Source organism: Salvelinus alpinus, chromosome 20, assembly GCF_045679555.1.
Source record: "Salvelinus alpinus chromosome 20, SLU_Salpinus.1, whole genome shotgun sequence".
Taxonomy (NCBI): domain Eukaryota; kingdom Metazoa; phylum Chordata; class Actinopteri; order Salmoniformes; family Salmonidae; genus Salvelinus; species Salvelinus alpinus.
The window spans coordinates 25,075,657-25,093,933 of record NC_092105.1 but is presented as its reverse complement, the minus strand read 5'-3'; the positions used below and the strand labels follow the sequence as shown (position 1 = coordinate 25,093,933).

The following is an 18,277-nucleotide window of genomic DNA, read 5'->3' as shown; positions in this document are numbered from 1 at the left end:
GTCCCTGCTCATCTGCGTGAACGTGTCTTAGGCATGCTGCAAGGAGGCATGAGGACTGCAGATGTGGCCAGGGCAATAAATTGCAATGGCGCTACAAGGAGACAGGACGGACAGCTGATCATCCTCGCAGTGGCAGACCACGTGTAACAACACCTGCACAGGATCGGTACATCCGAACATCACACCTGCGGGACAGGTACAGGATGGCAACAACAACTGCCCGAGTTACACCAGGAACACACAATCCCTCCATCAGTGCTCAGACTGTCCGCAATAGGCTGAGAGGCTGGACTGAGGATTTGTAGGCCTGTTGTAAGGAAGGTCCTCACCAGACATCACCGGCAACAAAGTCGCCTATGGGCACAAACCCACCGTTGCTGGACCAGACAGGACTGGCAAAAAGTGCTCTTCACTGACGAGTCGCGGTTTTGTCTCACCAGGGGTGATGATCGGATTCACGTTTATCGTCGAAGGAATGAGCGTTACACCGAGGCCTGTACTCTGAAGTGGGATTGATTTGGAGGTGGAGGGTCCGTCATGGTCTGGGGTGGTGTGTCACAGCATCATCGGACTGAGCTTGTTGTCATTGCAGGCAATCTTAACGCTGTGCGTTACAGGGAAGACATCCTCCTCCCTCATGTGGTACCCTTCCTGCAGGCTCATCCTGACATGACCCTCCGGCATGACAATGCTGGTCCTGGTCAGTCCCTGGATGGGAGACCAGATGCTGCTGGAAGTGGTGTTGGAGGTCCAGTAGGAGGCACTCTTTCCTCTGGTCTAAAAAAAATAATAATATCCCAAAGCCCCAGGGCAGTGATTGGAGACTCTCCCCTGTGTAGGGTGCCGTCTTTCGGATGGGACGTTAAACGGGTGTCCTGACTCTCTGAGGTCATTAAAGATCCCATGGCACTTATCGTAAGAGTAGGGGTGTTAACCCTGGTGTCCTGGCTAAATTCCCAATCTGGCCCTCAAACCATCACGGTCACCTAATAATCCCCAGTTTACAATTGGCTCTTTCATCCCCCTCCTCTCCCCTGTAACTATTCCCCAGGTTGTTGCTGTAAATGAGAACGTGTTCTCAGTCAACTTACCTGATAAAATAACGGATAAAAAAAAATGCTGATTGCCTGCAAGACAGTAATGTCAGTGTTCTGCCATGGCCAGCAAAGAGCCCGGATCTCAATCTCATTGAGCGCGTCTAGGACCTGTTGGATTGGAGGGTGAAGGCTAGGGCCATTCCCCCCAGAAATGTCTGGGAACTTGCAGGTGCCTTGGTGGAGGAGTGGGGTAACATCTCACAGCAAGAACTGGCAAATCTGGTGCAGTCCATGAGGAGGAGATGCACTACAGTACTTAATGCAGCTGGCGGCCACACCAGATACTGACTGTTACTTTTGATTTTGAAACCCCCCCTTTGTTCAGGGACACATTATTCAATTTCTGTTAGTCACATGTCTGTGGAACCTGTTCAGTTTATGTCTCAGTTGTTGAATTTTATGTTCATACAAATATTTACACGTTAAGTTTGCTGAAAATAAACGCAGTTGACAGTGAGAGGACGTTTCTTTTTTTGCTAGGTTTATGTGTCAAAAACAGTCACAGCACATTAAATGGCATAGAAAAACAAGCATTAAGTACAGCTCAGAAATGTAGAGGGTAAAAATGTTACAACAGAATACATGAATCATATCTTTCCACATTCAGACAGCACAGTTACACACCACGTGGTGTAACACTGAAACAACCTCTGAGGGTGGTCTCTACACTGCAACAAGCTGTTCAGCAACACTTCACATCAACACTTTACAACAGTATCATACAGCAGCCATCATGACAGAGTAACAAATAGAAAGAGGAAACAAGGGATTCCCTTGCACCGTATAAATAGTGACATCAGATAACCAATGACACGCCCAGTTGGAGGAGCCATGTTGTAGTCACTGAGGCCTCTCTCTTCTCGCCATTACGATCCTTCATCATAAGCATTTCATCCATTTTATTTCATCAAGTCTTCATTGTTTTGATATGATCTGTTTATAAAGATATGGACATTTCATGAGATTAAAGTTACAACGAACAGCCATTTCATAAGACCTGAAGTTCCACAAAACACCTAGAACAGTACGGCACTAGAGAGTTAAGAATAGGGGAGTTAAATCATCATTACCCATACAGCAACATTATACCATAATTGCAGTGTTTAAGACTAAATACAGTCTCCCCTGTTCCTAACTCATCAACAACATCCATCCATCTGTACTTCACCAAGTCCACCACAGTAACATAAACTAATGTGAGTTCACATGATACTTACTGTGCAATTTGCTCTATGGGTAAGGTGGAACAAAACAGAATAATTCGCTATTGGTGTCAAAATTACATTACAAAAAAGTAATTTACACACACACACACACACACACACACACACACACACACACACACACACACACACACACACACACACACACACACACACACACACACACACACACACACACACACACACACACACACACACACACTGTACCTTGTAGCCAGTCCACCCCCTCCAGTAGACCCTCTCCTTTTACAGCATTACTGGCACTAAAACAGATGGACAGAAGCTAGTAACCTATCCCAATATCACTGTGTATGTGTCTGTACCTTCTTTTGTGTGTGTGTGTGTGTGTGTGTGTGTGTGTGTGTGTGTGTGTGTGTGTGTGTGTGTGTGTGTGTGTGTGTGTGTGTGTGTGTGACTAGGATAGAGTTGTGTCTTACCATATATGCCAGGGTTTGTCCTTGATGTTTTCCAGACAGAGCAGCTGAGAGACTTTGACTAAAGACATGGCTTCTCTCAGGTCACTCTTATTAGCAAAGAACAGCACTGGCAACCTCCTACTGCGGATGTCTGGAGGGAGCAGGAATGCAGGAGAACAGGTGAAAAAACTGTTGGCTCTCTGTCTGTCTGGCCCCCCCTCTTCCTTTTTCTCTGTCTCTGTCTCTCTCTCTGTCTCTCTCTATCTGTCTCTCTCTGTGTCATTCTCTGACCTTGGTGATTGAGAAGAGTATCCAGCTCCTCTTTGGCAACGACCATTCGTAATTTATCTCCACTATCGATGACAAATATGATGGCGTGACTCTCTCTGTGGACACCACAACAGAAAATGATGTAATCAACAAGAAACAGGATAAACAACACTGAATCTGATCTCTACATCACTAATAACTACTACTTGGAGATGGGGGTAGGGTTGTGTAACCATTAAAACTGCTCTACAGGCAATACTTGATTACTCTAAGATCATAGGTAAGGCACCACTGGCTCAAAATGTTGTATCACATAATGCAGTTCTAGATAAACATTGCCGGAGTAAAGTCTTACTTGTAGTAATGTTCCCATAGGTTTCTGTATCTGCTCTGACCAGACATGTCAAACACTGTGAAGGACAAACTTTGTAGAGATACAACATACATGTTACCAATCAACATACACAATATAATAAGTATCAAATAATATAATTCTTATTACTTTCATCTGGTTCACTAAGTTAAACAAAGTTTACATAAGAAGTCAATTACTACCTTGAACTCTTGAATTTTTCTATGTTGAAGCCAATAGTTGGGACAATGTCTTGTGTCTGGGTCTGTAATACACACACAGAGACAGAGACACAGACACACGCAGGCACACATGCACACACACACAATAACAAACACAGACAAAAAAAACAGTAACTTAACTTTGTCAAAATAAATGGTAAAATAGGGTGAAATAGGCTGTACTGACCTTTACCTGACTAACATGTTTCCAGTCGTCTGAGAGTGGGCCAAATAAGCTTTGCTGAAAACAAGCAATCGGTGGATGATTGCAGTGCAATCGATGCGATGACACTCACAGCTCTTATACATAAGCAACATCTCTATGTCTCAGCTAACTCTCAAGATATAAAACTCCGTCTCTTTCCACTGACAGGCCCGCGCGCGGCTACAGTAGGACATCACATCAACAAGTTACAATTTAGAGCGCAATCAAATACATCAGTCAATGGCCTACCGTAGGCCTATATTATAGTTGGGCCATGTCAGTGGACTTACATTACTGGGTTTGAGTTGATTGATGATGGTAGTTTTCCCGCTGTTGTCCAGTCCCAAACACAACACGTTCACTTCTTTCTTCTTCAGCCCCAGCCATCCCGACAGTTTATCTAACAGGCCCATGTGTCCCACTTATAACATTTGATCCTAAGGTTAAATGTATTTGGTACAGGCTACCTATTCCCTCGAGATATCGTCGAAAGTTTCTACCATTTCTTGCCGCAATTTAGTTTAACATATTAAAATAGAATGTTGCCGTGGGTATAAGGACAAGGTAACAGCAGCAGGTTGGCTGTCCTGGCTTGGAATAAGCCTATTAGAGTGAATTAATGCTCTTGAACCTCCTCGTGACCTGCTTCGCAATACGGGGTGATTCTGAGATGGACATGAGATAATGTTCAGTTCATGCTCATTACATACATGCCTACAGGAGCCAAATTACAGTCATGCGTTATTCTCTACAGTGCACTGTAATAGCCATACACTTGGTGCTTTTGGAATTTTAATTTTAATTTTGTCCAAACAATATAGTATTGGCCTATACACAAAAAACGAGTTGATTAATATGAATAAAATAACAAACATCATGACAATAGCAGAACAGGACTTTTCCCCTTTGCTTCATCCATAGTTGATAAATTACTCACAGGTAGGTAGTAAACAACATGTTGGAAATCCTTCACCTCAGCACTAATAATGCACGGTCCAACACCGCCATCGGCTGGCCAGTATTAACAAGTTCACCTAAAATATATCCTTCAAACACTTGTGGACACCGGTGGTAACTGTTTTATAAAGCTGGTAAATAATAGCAACTGCTCTCTGGTTGGTAATTGTACTTTATAGCAGAGTCTTTAAGATGACATCAAAAGGAAAAGATGCTGATGAAGATTTGTTTTTACCCACTTGGAAATCCACAAGGTTGATTTGATTGTGGAGAAATCTTTATAAAGCAATGATTGTTCTACAAAAATTATAACAAACTTTCCATGTTTTTGTTTTGATAAAGGCTACTAATTAGACATTAGCACCTATTCGAGGCACCTATTTATCCTCATCAGCCTGGAAGGAGCCTTTATTATACACCAGCCTGAGAGGAAAATTTTATTATACACCAGCCTGGGAGGCACCTAGGTTCCTTACCAGCATGTGAGGCACCTATTTATCCGTACAAGCCTGTGGGGAGCCTTTATTATACACCAGCCTGGGAGGCAACTAGTTATCCTTATCAGCCTGCAAGGCACCTATTTATCCTTACTAGGGTTGCAAAATAACTGGAACTTTCAAAAAAGTCCCTCGTTTTCTTGAAATCCCAGTTGTAGGATCCCGGAATGAGGAGGGAATAGGCAGGAAATCCGGAATCCTCCAACCAGGATTTCTGGAAAAACAGGGAATTTATTAAAAGTTCCCAGAATTTTGCAACGCTAATCCTTACCAGCCTAGGAGGCACCTATTTATCCTTACCAGCCTGGGAGGCATCTATTTATCCTTACCAGCCTGGGAGGAACCTTTATTATACACCAGCCTGGGAGGAACCTTTATTATACACCAGCCTAGGAGGAACCTTTATTATACACCAGCCTGGGAGGAACCTTTATTATACACCAGCCTAGGAGGAACCTTTATTATACACCAGTCTAGGAGGAACCTATTTATCCTTACCAGCCTGGGAGGAACCTTTATTATACACCAGCCTGGGAGAAATCTTTATTTACACCAGCCTAGGAGGAACCTTTATTATACACCAGCCTAGGAGGAACCTATTTATCCTTACCAGCCTGGGAGGAACTTTTATTATACACCAGCCTGGGAGGAACTTTTATTATACACCAGCCTAGGAGGAACCAATTTATCCTTACCAGCCTGGGAGGAACCTTTATTATACACCAGCCTGGGAGGAACTTTTATTATACACCAGCCTGGGAGGAACTTTTATTATACACCAGCCTGGGAGGAACCTTTATTATACACCTGCCTAGGAGGAACTTTTATTATACACCAGCCTAGGAGGAACTTTTATTATACACCAGCCTGGGAGGAACTTTTATTATACACCAGCCTAGGAGGAACTTTTATTATACACCAGCCTGGGAGGAACCTTTATTATACACCAGCCTAGGAGGAACCTTTATTATACACCAGCCTGGGAGGAACCTTTATTATACACCAGCCTGGGAGGAACTTTTATTATACACCAGCCTGGGAGGAACTTTTATTATACACCAGCCTAGGAGGAACTTTTATTATACACCAGCCTGGGAGGAACTTTTATTATACACCAGCCTAGGAGGAACTTTTATTATACACCAGCCTGGGAGGAACCTTTATTATACACCAGCCTGGGAGGAACCTTTATTATACACCAGCCTGGGAGGAACCTTTATTATACACCAGCCTGGGAGGAACCTTTATTATACACCAGCCTGGGAGGAACCTTTATTATACACCAGCCTGGGAGGAACTTTTATTATACACCAGCCTAGGAGGAACCTTTATTATACACCAGCCTAGGAGGAACCTATTTATCCTTACCAGCCTGGGAGGAACCTTTATTATACACCAGCCTGGGAGGAACCTATTTATCCTTACCAGCCTGGGAGGAACCTTTATTATACACCAGCCTAGGAGGAACCTATTTATCCTTACCAGCCTGGGAGGAACTTTTATTATACACCAGCCTGGGAGGAACTTTTATTATACACCAGCCTGGGAGGAACTTTTATTATACACCAGCCTGGGAGGAACTTTTATTATACACCAGCCTGGGAGGAACTTTTATTATACACCAACCTGGGAGGAGCCTTTATTATACACCAGCCTGGGAGGAACCTTTATTATACACCAACCTGGGAGGAGCCTTTATTATACACCAGCCTGGGAGGAGCCTATTCATCCTTACCAGCCTGCGATTGTGTTAGTTAGATGAATATGCAGCTTGCTATATTAGCTCATTGCTCTAGAGAAAATAGCTAGCTAAGCAGTTAGTGAAAGTAGCAGCTGTACTTGCTGCATTAGGTAGTTAGATTAAAAACATTAGCTAAATAGGCTGCAACTAGCTAGCAAGTTAAGTTAGCTCCTTTATTTGTTTATTTTTTATTTTATTTCACCTTTATTTAACCAGGTAGGCTAGTTGAGAACAAGTTCTCATTTACAACTGCGACCTGGCCAGGATAAAGCATAGCAGTGTGAACAGACAACAACACAGAGTTACACATGGAGTAAACAATAAACAAGTCAATAACACAGTAGGAAAAAAAAGAGTCTATATACATTGTGGGCAAAAGGCATGAGGAGGTAGGCAATAAATAGGCCATAGGAGCGAATAATTACAATTTAGCAGATTAACACTGGAGTGATAAAAAAGGTAACTAACCAGCAAAGCAGTTTAGCAAATCTACAGTATATGTCAGCCTGTATAATTTGGAAATAGTCTAGCCATTTCAGTGTTTTATAGGTTAGTCAGTATAATATGTTTTTTTTCCAGTGTTTTTGGATGCCATGTGCTTACCTTTTTATGTGCTAGCTTTGAATGTCACTGTGGAAAATGGTTATTCTTGCTGGAGCGGACTTGAACGTTTTCTACTGTATTTGAATTTGATTGGCTGATGTGGAAGAATGGGCGTAGTTGCTTAAACAAGGGCTGCCTCACAGGCTACTTTGAGGGCAAAAAAAGTACCTTATGCCACTGCCACAAGACTTCCAGCCATGTTCAACCAGATACTCTTCTCATGGGGAGTCATAGTTTGATGGAACAGTACCGGGGGAGGCATCATCTAATAGAACAGTTCCATTAAACTATGCATCAGAACACACTTTACATACAACGAAACAGTCAGTAATAAAAAGACTACTTCTAACCACCAGAACTGTTCACCTTTATTTGCAAATAAATATCAGTTTTAAACTGCCTCTTACAGTGTGCAAGATCTACCACGTCTCTCTGGAAATGATAGAAAAATAAAATACAAGAATTATAAGTACACTTGTACTTTGTACAAAAGAGCATTCTCCCGTTGCTCAGCAGTAAGACATGCTAAACAGCCTGATCTAATCTCTCCTTCCAGGAGGAGGGAAGTGTGTGTGTGTGTGTCCTCCCCTCTGAGGGACACCTGAACGCTCTGTCTGTGAACACCTGCTGGACAGGTGCGCTCCATTTAGAAGTTGTTCCGAACCACAGATCTAGGATCAGCTTAGCGTACCTCAATTCTTACCTCAACCATTAGGGGGTAAAATATTAAACTGACGTTAGATCACTGTCTGGGGGCAAATTCCTCCTACTCTGTACAGCAGTGAAGGCTGGTTGGAGGAGTTATAGGAGGACTGGCTCATTGTAATGGTTGTAATGGAATTTTGGAATGGAGTGAAATGTGGTTCCAAGTATGTTTGATACCGTTCCATTGATACCATTCCAGTGAGCCCGTCCTCCTATAGCTCCTCCCACCAGCCTTACAGGCCGTACAGGCTCCTCAGGTACACTCCTGCTCCAGAACATACTGCATACTGTATTGTAGGTGTGTGTGTGTGTGACCGACTGGGTTTGAACCTGGGTCGTCTGTGCTCCACAAGACTATGTTAGCCTGCCGAGTTAAAGCCTAAGCATTAGCTAACGCAAGTCTTCAAGTTTCAGGCCTATGTTTTCGTGGTTCACCGAACCACCTGCGTTAGTGTGGATCTGGAGAGGCTCATGGGTTATTATAATGCTGTTGAGGGCCTTCTAGAGACAAAGAGATATTACTCTGGTGCTGCTGTCTCTATGTGTCTGTCAACCTGCAGAACATACCTGTCTCTCTCTATCTTGGAATACACGTGAGTCTTGACCACAAAAACATATAATGAAACCAACTACTGTATGCCCAACTGCCTTGAGTTCCCCTCATACTATATACTGTACATTTTTCCCCAACAACTTCCATAAGTCTTTAGCATTGCACGACCGCACTGTGTAGTTGGCATGTTAGCATGTTACACAGTCTGTTGAGATTTGCTGACAATCTGCTCTCAATGTCTGTAGGTCCATAAGAGAGTATCATTTATTTATTTCTCTTATCTTAGTTACTGAGACGACTGCATATATTGCTGATTTCAATAAAATGGTAAATAAAGAGATAACATCCAGATTTACTAGGGCGCTCACATACAGGACTGCACATATATAAATATTAGTTTAGGATTATAATCGATAAATTGTCTATACACTTAAAACATTCAGAAATCCTCTGCACTTCAAAAACTGTCTCTTCGTTTTCTTCAAGTATTAGCATACCCAGATACTCTGGAGAGGTTAAATAATGCAACAAGAATACCTTATGATGACGCTTACTTATCAAACTCCAAAATAATTCACATCATATTATTTAAGGACAATCCTTTTGATTGCTCATCTGTTAGCAGCTACATCATGGTCACAAAAACATGGAGAGAAAATGTACATTCCCAAATCTACAGCTCTACTGTATAATAAGTACTGATGCTGCAACAAGGCATACATTCCCCAGGGGGAGCCAGGGACAGTGTGTCTCTCAGAGTCCTGTCTCTGTCTCTGCTGTTCTGTCTCTGGCTGATGCAGGTTCAGGTGTACAAAACAGTCTGGCTTTATTGAGGTTCTACATCGAGGTCCAAATGTGTCGTAGTCTGTCTGAGAGAGGCCTCCAGGCTGAGACGGTCTGTCTGAGGGGTGAAGACTGAGGCACAGGCTGTGGCTGTCTGTCCGTCTGTCTGTCCGTTCTAAGGTCTCATACATGGAAGCCCTTCTCCTGTTGGTGTAGTAGCTGCAGTCGGAGGGTCTGTATGCTGCTGACGATCCTCCTCTGGTGGCCAATCAACACCACCCCGATCCTCCGCACGTCTCTAGGGGGAGAGAGAAGACACACACACGACAGACACACATGGGCACACATGGGCACACACACACACACACACACACACACACACACACACACACACACACACACACACACACACACACACACACACACACACACACACACACACACACACACACACACACACACACACACACACACACACACACACACACAAAATCGGTTAAGGGAAGGATACGATTGGGAGGCAGTGTCAGAGTAATGTTTAGTTGAAGTTAGAGTAACATTAGGGTAATGTTTAGTTGAAGTTAGAGTAACGTTAGGGTAATGTTTAGTTGAGTTAGAGTAACATCAGAGTAATGTTTAAGATAGTGAACAGTCCTCCACTCACTCAATGCTCATCTGGGCCACAGAGTCCAGTGTGCTGAATCCTGCTGCCACAAAGCTGCTCTTGTATTGGCTCATCTTGATGGAATCCAGCCAATCCCCGATGGAGATGAACATGGGGTAGTCCACCACCTCTCCTGGGGACTCTGCTAGACTGACAGATGGATCAAACAAAATAGAATATAATAAGAACTAAAAACTTTCACTTGCAAGTGAAATTAGTGCCATCAGTAGCTCTGGATAAGTGTGTCTGTTAAATGAAATGAATGTAATTGTACCCCTGTATATCTTCCACTAGGGCCAGCAGGCTGCTGGGGTTCCTGATCAGCTTATCCAGGAAGGAGACCACGTCAGTGAACTTGGGCCTCTGGCTCCTCTCCTTCTGCCAGCAGTGTAGCATCAGCTGGTGTAGAACCACGGGGCAGCCCATAGGAGCAGGGAGACGGTAGCCCTCCTCTATGGACAGGATCACCTGTGGTGGATGAAGGGAGAGAGTCAGTACACACACTTTTCGCTTCATGTCATCCAGCCATTATGTCTCTACAACGCCAGTATTATCTGAGCTACAGTAAGCATGTCTCTAGGGTGTGTTAGAGGGACTGCGTGAATATAACAGCCCCTTCAGCTAGCCTGTAGCCTTGATGTTTTCTCTGAGCCCTGACGGGTGAGGCAGGATGGGGCTGAGAGGTGAGGAGGGAGTGAGGAAGGGTGAGGAGGCAAAGACAGCAGAAGTCAAGGATTGGCGGTGGCGTTTGTCTTGGAAAGCACTTCTAAGCAATTCCCCAGCATCACAAATCCCCATGAAGCTAGGGGCTGTGTGTGTATGCCATGTGAGGTGCTGATGGGGATTACCAAGGAGCTTTCACACTCCACAGGGAGACGGGACGAATCCCCTCCATCTATCCTCCAATTGACCGGAGACCATGAGGTCTCTCAGACAGGGTGTGAATCCACAACTTTTAAACCCCTCCGTTGGCCAGTGGCCCTCTCTCTCTCTCCCTTCACATCTCCCTCAGTATGTCTGTTTTTCTGTCTCTCCGTCTACACTGCAATCTCAAAGCTTCAGAGCAAAACACTCCACAGAAACGGCCAACTGCTTTCTTCTGGAAAATGTGAAGTCCAAGATGGACAAAGGGGGCGTTGTTGGGGCTGTATTTCTAGACCTGAGGAAAGCTTTTGATATTGTTAACCATGAGGTTCTCATCACAAAACTGTTCAAGTTCAACTTTTCCCCTGATGCCTTGAGATGGATGAAATCATACCTTGAAGGCAGAACCCAGTGTATCAGAGTGATTAATGAGCTTTAATAAGCTCAAGGTGGTATCCGATTTCATGCACCTTGGCATCTTACTTGATTCCAACCTCTCTTTTAAAAAGCTGGTGAACTCAAATAACCAAATTCAACCTAGCTAATTTCCGATTCAAATGAAATTGTTTGACTACAGAGGTAGCAAAACTGTACTTCAAATCTATGATACTTCCCAACTTAACATACTGCTTGACTATGTGGGCCAAAGCTTGCTGTTCAACATTAAAACCCATTCAGTCTGTCTGCAAACAGGCTCTCAAAGTGCTTGATAGGAAGCCCAATAGCCATCATCACTGTTACATTCTCAGAAAGCATGAGATCCTGAGTTGGAAAAATCTTGTGCAATACGCTGACGTATGTCTTGTATTCAAGATCCTAAATGGCCTGGCTCCCCCTCCACTCAGTACTTTCGTTAAACAGAAAACCCAAAACCATGGCAGCAGATCAACAAAGTCTGCCATGAGAGGTGACTGTATAGTTCCTAAGGAAAAACACATTTAGTTAATCTGCTTTCTCTGTGAGAGCTTCCCATGTCTGGAATACACTGCCATCAGACACATACAACTGCACCACCTATCACACTTTCACAAAAACATAAAGACATGGCTAAAGGCCATCAGACTTGTGAACATAATCCCTAGCTGTGTATTGCTGCTTTCCATGTTGTCTGTATCTTGTGAGGTGTGGAAACACTTTGTTGCTTTTATTTATTTTGTTTTGTTGCTTGTTCTATGTTTCTCTGTCTGCATGCTACGTGTTGCTTGTTCTAAGTTTCTCTGTCTGCATGCTACGTGTTGCTTGTTCTATGTTTCTCTGTCTGCATGCTACGTGTTGCTTGTTCTATGTTTCTCTGTCTGCATGCTACGTGTTGCTTGTTCTATGTTTCTCTGTCTGCATGCTACGTGTTGCTTGTTCTATGTTTCTCTGTCTGCATGCTACGTGTTGCTTGTTCTATTTTGCTCTGCATGTGCTCATTGTAATTGTTTTTAATAACCTGCGGTAGAAAATTAGCCGGCTGGCTAAAACCGGCACTTTTACTGAAACGTTGATTAATGTGCACTGTGCCTGTAACAATACAAATTAACTCAACTCAACTCATACAGTATGGAGATTCATAAGAAAGGACATTCACAATCCCCATTAAGACTCCCAGGTTAACGCCATAGGACTCGCCAGCTTGTAGTCCTAAAACACGGAAATTAGTTACCTTTTGGTTCGTTCGGCTATTCCTATGGTTGAAATGAATAGGAAAAGAGTGCGGTTTTGGGATAAACACAGAAAATAAGGTCTGAGGTCAACATAGGCTTTGGAGATCTTTTATGTTATGTTCCATGAGATAATATCAGCCAGTTAACATGAACTTTATGAATTATGAATCCTTTAAGTACTTTATGTGCTTGTTTTGATTACATAAATGCTTTACAATTCACAAAAAGTGACGTTAGCTGCTGAAGATTACAGCATACAACAACACCTATACGATTTCCCTAGCCTATGTTTACCACAGACGTTATTTTCGTCATTTATTCAAAAACCCTACAAAAAAAACATTAATTTCCCCATAGGCTTTGGAAAAGGAACCATGTTGGAGTTAGTGTCTACAAAAAGACGCCATTACTATTGCTCTCTATAGTGAAGACCTCATTCACAACTCACGTCCTGATTGGACATCTCCCAGTAAGGCCGCTCCCCGTATGACATCACTTCCCACATGACGATTCCGTAGCTCCAGGCATCGCTGGCTGATGAGAACTTCCTGTAGGAGATGGCCTCTGGAGCTGTCCACCTGATAGGGATCTTACCTCCCTGTTCTCACACACACACACACACACACACACACACACACACACACACACACACACACACACACACACACACACACACACACACACACACACACACACACACACACACACACACACACACACACACACACACACACACACACACACACACACACACACACACACACACACAGAGGTTCCATCTGCTTTGTAACAATACATGCTTGAGGAAATATGTGCAATTTATAGACCATATGCTACAGTCTCACAGTGTGATTGCACTTTTCTGAAGTCTCTTAAGATGTACACACACATTTTCACAGTTTGAGACTTTGTGTCAAGGTACAAGTAAAAGCTCTGAGGTGCTTTAACAGCAGAACTAACCTCCCTCCTCTCTCCCTTTTACTCTCTCTCTCTCCCTTTCCCTCTCTTTCTCCCCCCCCTCTCTTAAAATGAGGGCAGAGTAAAATCACCAGTCGGCACAAATCCTTAGCATGTATTCTGGCTGTAACCCAACCCCCTGCCCCCTAGCCCTACCAAACCAAAGTCCTTCCGAGTGGAAAATGGTTTACAGACCCGTGCATGCCCCCAAAAGCAACATGTCCTTTTCTGTTCTCTCCCTCTTTCTCTCCCCACTCTATTTTCCAGACCCCAGAAAGCACCACTTCCCCTCAGCGTGACTCTGTAACCCAGAGAATAGAGGTCACCAGTAGGCCAGGCAGTCAGAGAAGCGCTTTAACTTTCCACTGAAACACTGTGTAAGTGTTTTCTTTGAAGCACACAGCCTATACACTCCAGAAACAGGACAAAAAGAACAACATAGGATTTATGGAAGTTTTGCAGGGAAATAAATAAAAGTAGCAACATATAACTTGTGTTTCTCTTGTTTGTGTTTGTGTAGCGGTTAGAAATCAAGGGTTAGGAGTTAGAGGTCAGGGGTTAGAGATCATAGTTACCGTGGTGGTGTAAGCAGCCTCTGGGTCGTCCTCCAGGACTCTGGACAGGCCGAAGTCAGACACCTTACACACCAGGTTGCTGTTGACCAGAATGTTGCGGGCGGCCAGGTCTCTGTGGACGTAGCCCATGTCAGACAGGTACTTCATGCCCGATGCAATGCCACGCAGCATGCCCACCAACTGGATCACTGTAAATTGGCCATCATGCGTCTAATAAAGAGAGGGACACAAGAGAGAGAGAGAGAGAGAGAGAGCTTTTCATTTGTGATGTCTATTTGTTTGTTTATAATTGAAAATCAATAAACAATAAAGAAAAGGAAAGAAAAGAAAACAATTGTTACTCGCTTCTCACCCTCAGGAATGAGTCCAGAGATCCATTTTCCATGTACTCCACCACAATCATCACAGGTCTGCCTGAAATCACAGCACACAGCACCACTAGGTCAGTCAGATCCCAGCAAACATGACCCCATTGGCCCCATCTGGGTGTTCGGTGGGCACGGACTAGCCCACATCAAGCCCACACCAGCCCAACACAGGCTAGCCCACACCAGCCCAACACAGGCAAGCCCACACCAGCCCAACGCAGGCTAGCCCACACCAGCCCAATGCAGGCTAGCCCACACCAGTCCAACGCGGGCTAGCCCACACCAGTCCAACGCGGGCTAGCACAGACCAGTCCAACGCGGGCTAGCCCAGACTAGTCCAACGCGGGCTAGCCCACACCAGTCCAACGCGGGCTAGGCCACACCAGTCCAACGCAGGCAAGCCCACACCAGCCCAACGCAGGCTAGCCCACACCAGCCCAATGCAGGCTAGCCCACACCAAGCCCAGCTATTTCACAATATAGAGGCGATGGCTCATTAACATATGTGGGGGCATGGCTTGCAAATACCCCAATTCATGTTGTTAAGTTAAAAAAGAAATCAAGATAAAAATTGCTGACAGCATTCAAAACAACGAGGGCTCAGAACTTTAAAGCCAATTATCTCGTAATCATATTTTTTCAGATAGAACCTTACATTTCGAAGTTCACAAGGTATTTTGGTGAAATCGTTACTGAGAGTGTCGTTCCAGTTTAAGTGTTCCGTTGTGTGACATCAACAAATGAATGATATTGTACACTGCCAATGACGAAGTCTGTAACAACTTTATTGTTTTTCTGAAATTACATACCTGGAAGGCAAACCAACAGGGTGGGCTTATCTCGGGTGAAGTGCGGGCTGCCCTACGGGCCACCTGCTTTGTGAAGCTGATGAGCAAAGGTTCATTGGTCCAATGTGGGCAGCTTACCTACATAGGTCCAATATTTGAATCCGCATTAGGCCCACATCGTGACAATGTGGGCATGTTTGTTGGGAAAAGATGGGCTTATTTCAGGCAAAGTGAGGGCTGCCCTCACCAGATATGGGCTGCCCGCACTGGGCCAATGCCTTGGGGACCAATGTGGAGCCGAAGAGCAAAGACACATCGGCCAAATATAGGCAGCCTAAGTGGGGCAAATATTTTTTCCCCCATAGGGTACACATTGTGCCAATGGGGACATGTTTGCTGGAATATGTTAGAGATATGGCTAACAAGCCTGCACACCCAGTAGGTCTCCAGGACCGGAGTTGGAGAACCTTGCTCTACAGTAATACTACTATAATCCCAAGCAGAAGTTATCTTCTGCATACTGGGTAGATCACCATTTTTTAGAAGAGCGTAAGGAAGAGTTTCCCTGTGTTTCATTAATCCTGTTTGCTGAAGGACTCAGAGTGGCGTCACTTTCTCCATACAGTGGTTAATAAGAGATTAACTAGAGGATAGAATAGATACTTTATTCTCAATTTTTGTGTTATATGGAGTTTTGTCCCAATCCCCACAGACACTCAAAAGCTGAGAGGCACAGGGTCAGCCATGGTACAGCACCATTGGAGCAGATTGGGGTTTAAGGGGTTTAAATGCAAGGGTTGGTACTCTCTCTAGCCTTTAGGCTACCTGCTGGCCCCATTTGCATTAGCACGCTGTTTCACAGTCAGAGTCTATGGGCCTGGGGAGAGATTAGCGTCAGCCTTTAGCATTAGCATGCTGTTCCCGGTCAGAGTCTATGGGCCTGGGGAAAGATTAGCGTCAGCCTTTAGCATTAGCATGCTGTTCCCGGTCAGAGTCTATGGGCCTGGGGAAAGATTAGCGTCAGCCTTTAGCATTAGCATGCTGTTCCCGGTCAGAGTCTATGGGCCTGGGGAAAGATTAGCGTCAGCCTTTAGCATTAGCATGCTGTTCCCGGTCAGAGTCTATGGGCCTGGGGAGAGATTAGCATTTCCCTTTAGCATTAGCATGCTGTTCCCGGTCAGAGTCTATGGGCCTGGGGAGAGATTAGCATTTCCCTTTAGCATTTGCATGCTGTTCCCGGTCAGAGTCTATGGGCCTGGGGAGAGATTAGCCTTAGCATGCTGGTTCACTGTGAGGGTCTATAGGCCTGGGGAGAGTGGACAGTATTCCACCACTGGATTAATTAACATCCTGTTTGATTAACAGCCCGATCTAATTACTGGCCACTGTTATCACTCTTTAGTCACACCGGAGGGGAGGAGAGGGAGACAGGCGGGAGGTCAAGGGAGTAGAAGGTAAGGGCAGAGAGAGAGAGAGGGAGCTTGGCTTGAGGAATTAGGACATAAGAGAGGAGTAGAACAGGGGTTGAAGACAGAGGTCTCCCCCTGCCTCCCATGGGTTCACCCATCTCCTCTCTGTGGTCCCCCAGCGGGTGAGTGTGCTGCAGACTGCACTAATTACAGGATTACACACAACACTGTTGAGAGAGAGAGAGAAAGAGAGCTATGGGCAATTTAATATAGTTTAATAATGGATTAAAGACAGCAGACAGATGTATTCCATTAGAAATCATACGGCCAAATCCATAAAACTACACATTTATAATAAAACAACGTTTTTCAGAGCCCATTGATTTGTGTGTAGCCCATCAAGGACACAGACTGAGTGTCATGGCTCCATGGTAATGAATGAGAGTGAACACTATAGGAAACCCCACTGTTCAAACTCATCAGACATTTCACAGCCCCTGATCCACACAGACAGCTGACTGGTTCTGCCAATCGCTCGTTTAAACACGCTAAAGTGGCATTCTGTTTATTCCTTACAGTATCCTGTTAATCTGGGTAATTGGCCCAACAGACTGGCAGTAACGACAGGCCCGCTGTGAGGCTGTAATATCGGAATATCAAATCTGAGATGAGAAAATAAACGGGATGGAAGGTTAAAAAGCGTGACCGGTTGAATTAGAACTAGGCCTCATTGTCATGGTTACTCAGTTTCCTGTAAAATGTGCTATTTCAATTGCATCACACTTTTTGGAGGACTTAGTTTTAGTTAACACATGGCCATTTCAGTGAAGTGAAATAACCTTGGCGCTGATATCCCTGGCCTGCTATTTGACTCCAGTGACTCAGTTAGCCAGCCAGGACCTGACTGGAGCTCTGTGGGGGAGTCAGCCAGGCAGAGAGAGAGAGAGGAAGTGGTGAATGGAGCAGCAGGCTTGCAGAGTTCAGGGGCTGTCTGTCCATGGTGCTGACCAGATTACACTTCTCTCTCTATCAGGTCAGTAGCTGAGAATCAGTGTGGACCAGGCCTGCTGCCTTCTCTACGTAAACACCTCTCTCTCTTCTCTCTCTCTCTCTACAGAAGCCCATCCAGAGAAAAGAATGAGAGTGTCAAGTGGTGATGAGTGTGGAGCTTTACCTGGTGTTTCTGTTCAGGTAAGATACAGTCACACCCTGATACCTCTCTCTTTTAATGAGTCTCTGAAGAGGTTGAGGAGACAACAACAGATGGAGAGAGACAGAGGGAGAAAAAGAGAGAGAAAGGGAGAGAAGAGTGTCTGAGAGTAAAGAGAGAGATATAGTAGGGAGAAAACGATGGAGAAAGTGACAGAGTGTGTGGAGTAC

General features: G+C 44.5%; 2 protein-coding genes across 3 annotated transcripts in view; both read right to left on the bottom strand.

Annotated features, from left to right (window-relative positions):
- Positions 1-1,557: 1,557 nt before the first annotated feature.
- Positions 1,558-4,374, bottom strand: LOC139547219 (ADP-ribosylation factor-like protein 6). 2 transcript variants are annotated; one of them, XM_071356298.1, is made up of 8 exons: positions 4,075-4,374; positions 3,767-3,820; positions 3,562-3,623; positions 3,362-3,430; positions 3,028-3,122; positions 2,758-2,887; positions 2,528-2,583; positions 1,558-2,030 (listed from the first exon to the last, which is right to left on the bottom strand). In XM_071356298.1, exons 1-8 carry the CDS (start codon positions 4,195-4,197, stop codon positions 2,005-2,007), a joined length of 615 nt encoding a protein of 204 aa, XP_071212399.1. In that variant the 5' UTR covers positions 4,198-4,374; the 3' UTR covers positions 1,558-2,004. The 2 variants fall into 2 exon arrangements, with proteins under 2 accessions (XP_071212399.1, XP_071212400.1); XM_071356299.1 differs by lacking the exon at positions 3,767-3,820 and having other exon boundaries at positions 4,075-4,373.
- A 3,561-nt stretch (positions 4,375-7,935) lies between these two features.
- LOC139546549 (ephrin type-A receptor 6-like) overlaps positions 7,936-18,277 on the bottom strand; it is a 303,987-nt gene continuing 293,645 nt past the window's right edge. The window contains exons 13-18 of the mRNA XM_071355053.1: positions 14,685-14,746; positions 14,333-14,542; positions 13,249-13,398; positions 10,562-10,755; positions 10,288-10,437; positions 7,936-9,921 (exon numbers count right to left, since the gene is read on the bottom strand). Coding sequence (XP_071211154.1) covers positions 9,807-9,921; positions 10,288-10,437; positions 10,562-10,755; positions 13,249-13,398; positions 14,333-14,542; positions 14,685-14,746 — 881 coding nt within the window. The 3' untranslated portion in view covers positions 7,936-9,806. The remainder of the gene's footprint in view (positions 9,922-10,287; positions 10,438-10,561; positions 10,756-13,248; positions 13,399-14,332; positions 14,543-14,684; positions 14,747-18,277) is intronic.

Excerpts from the sequence above, each read along its gene's own strand:
- LOC139547219 (XM_071356298.1), bottom strand. The coding sequence starts at position 4,197 with ATGGGCCTGTTAGATAAACTGTCGGGATGGCTGGGGCTGAAGAAGAAA. Across the intron at positions 3,123-3,361 it reads CTATGGGAACATTACTACAA|AGAGAGTCACGCCATCATAT; the intron begins GTAAGACTTTAC and ends TGGTGTCCACAG. Across the intron at positions 2,888-3,027 it reads TACTCTTCTCAATCACCAAG|ACATCCGCAGTAGGAGGTTG; the intron begins GTCAGAGAATGA and ends TGCTCCCTCCAG.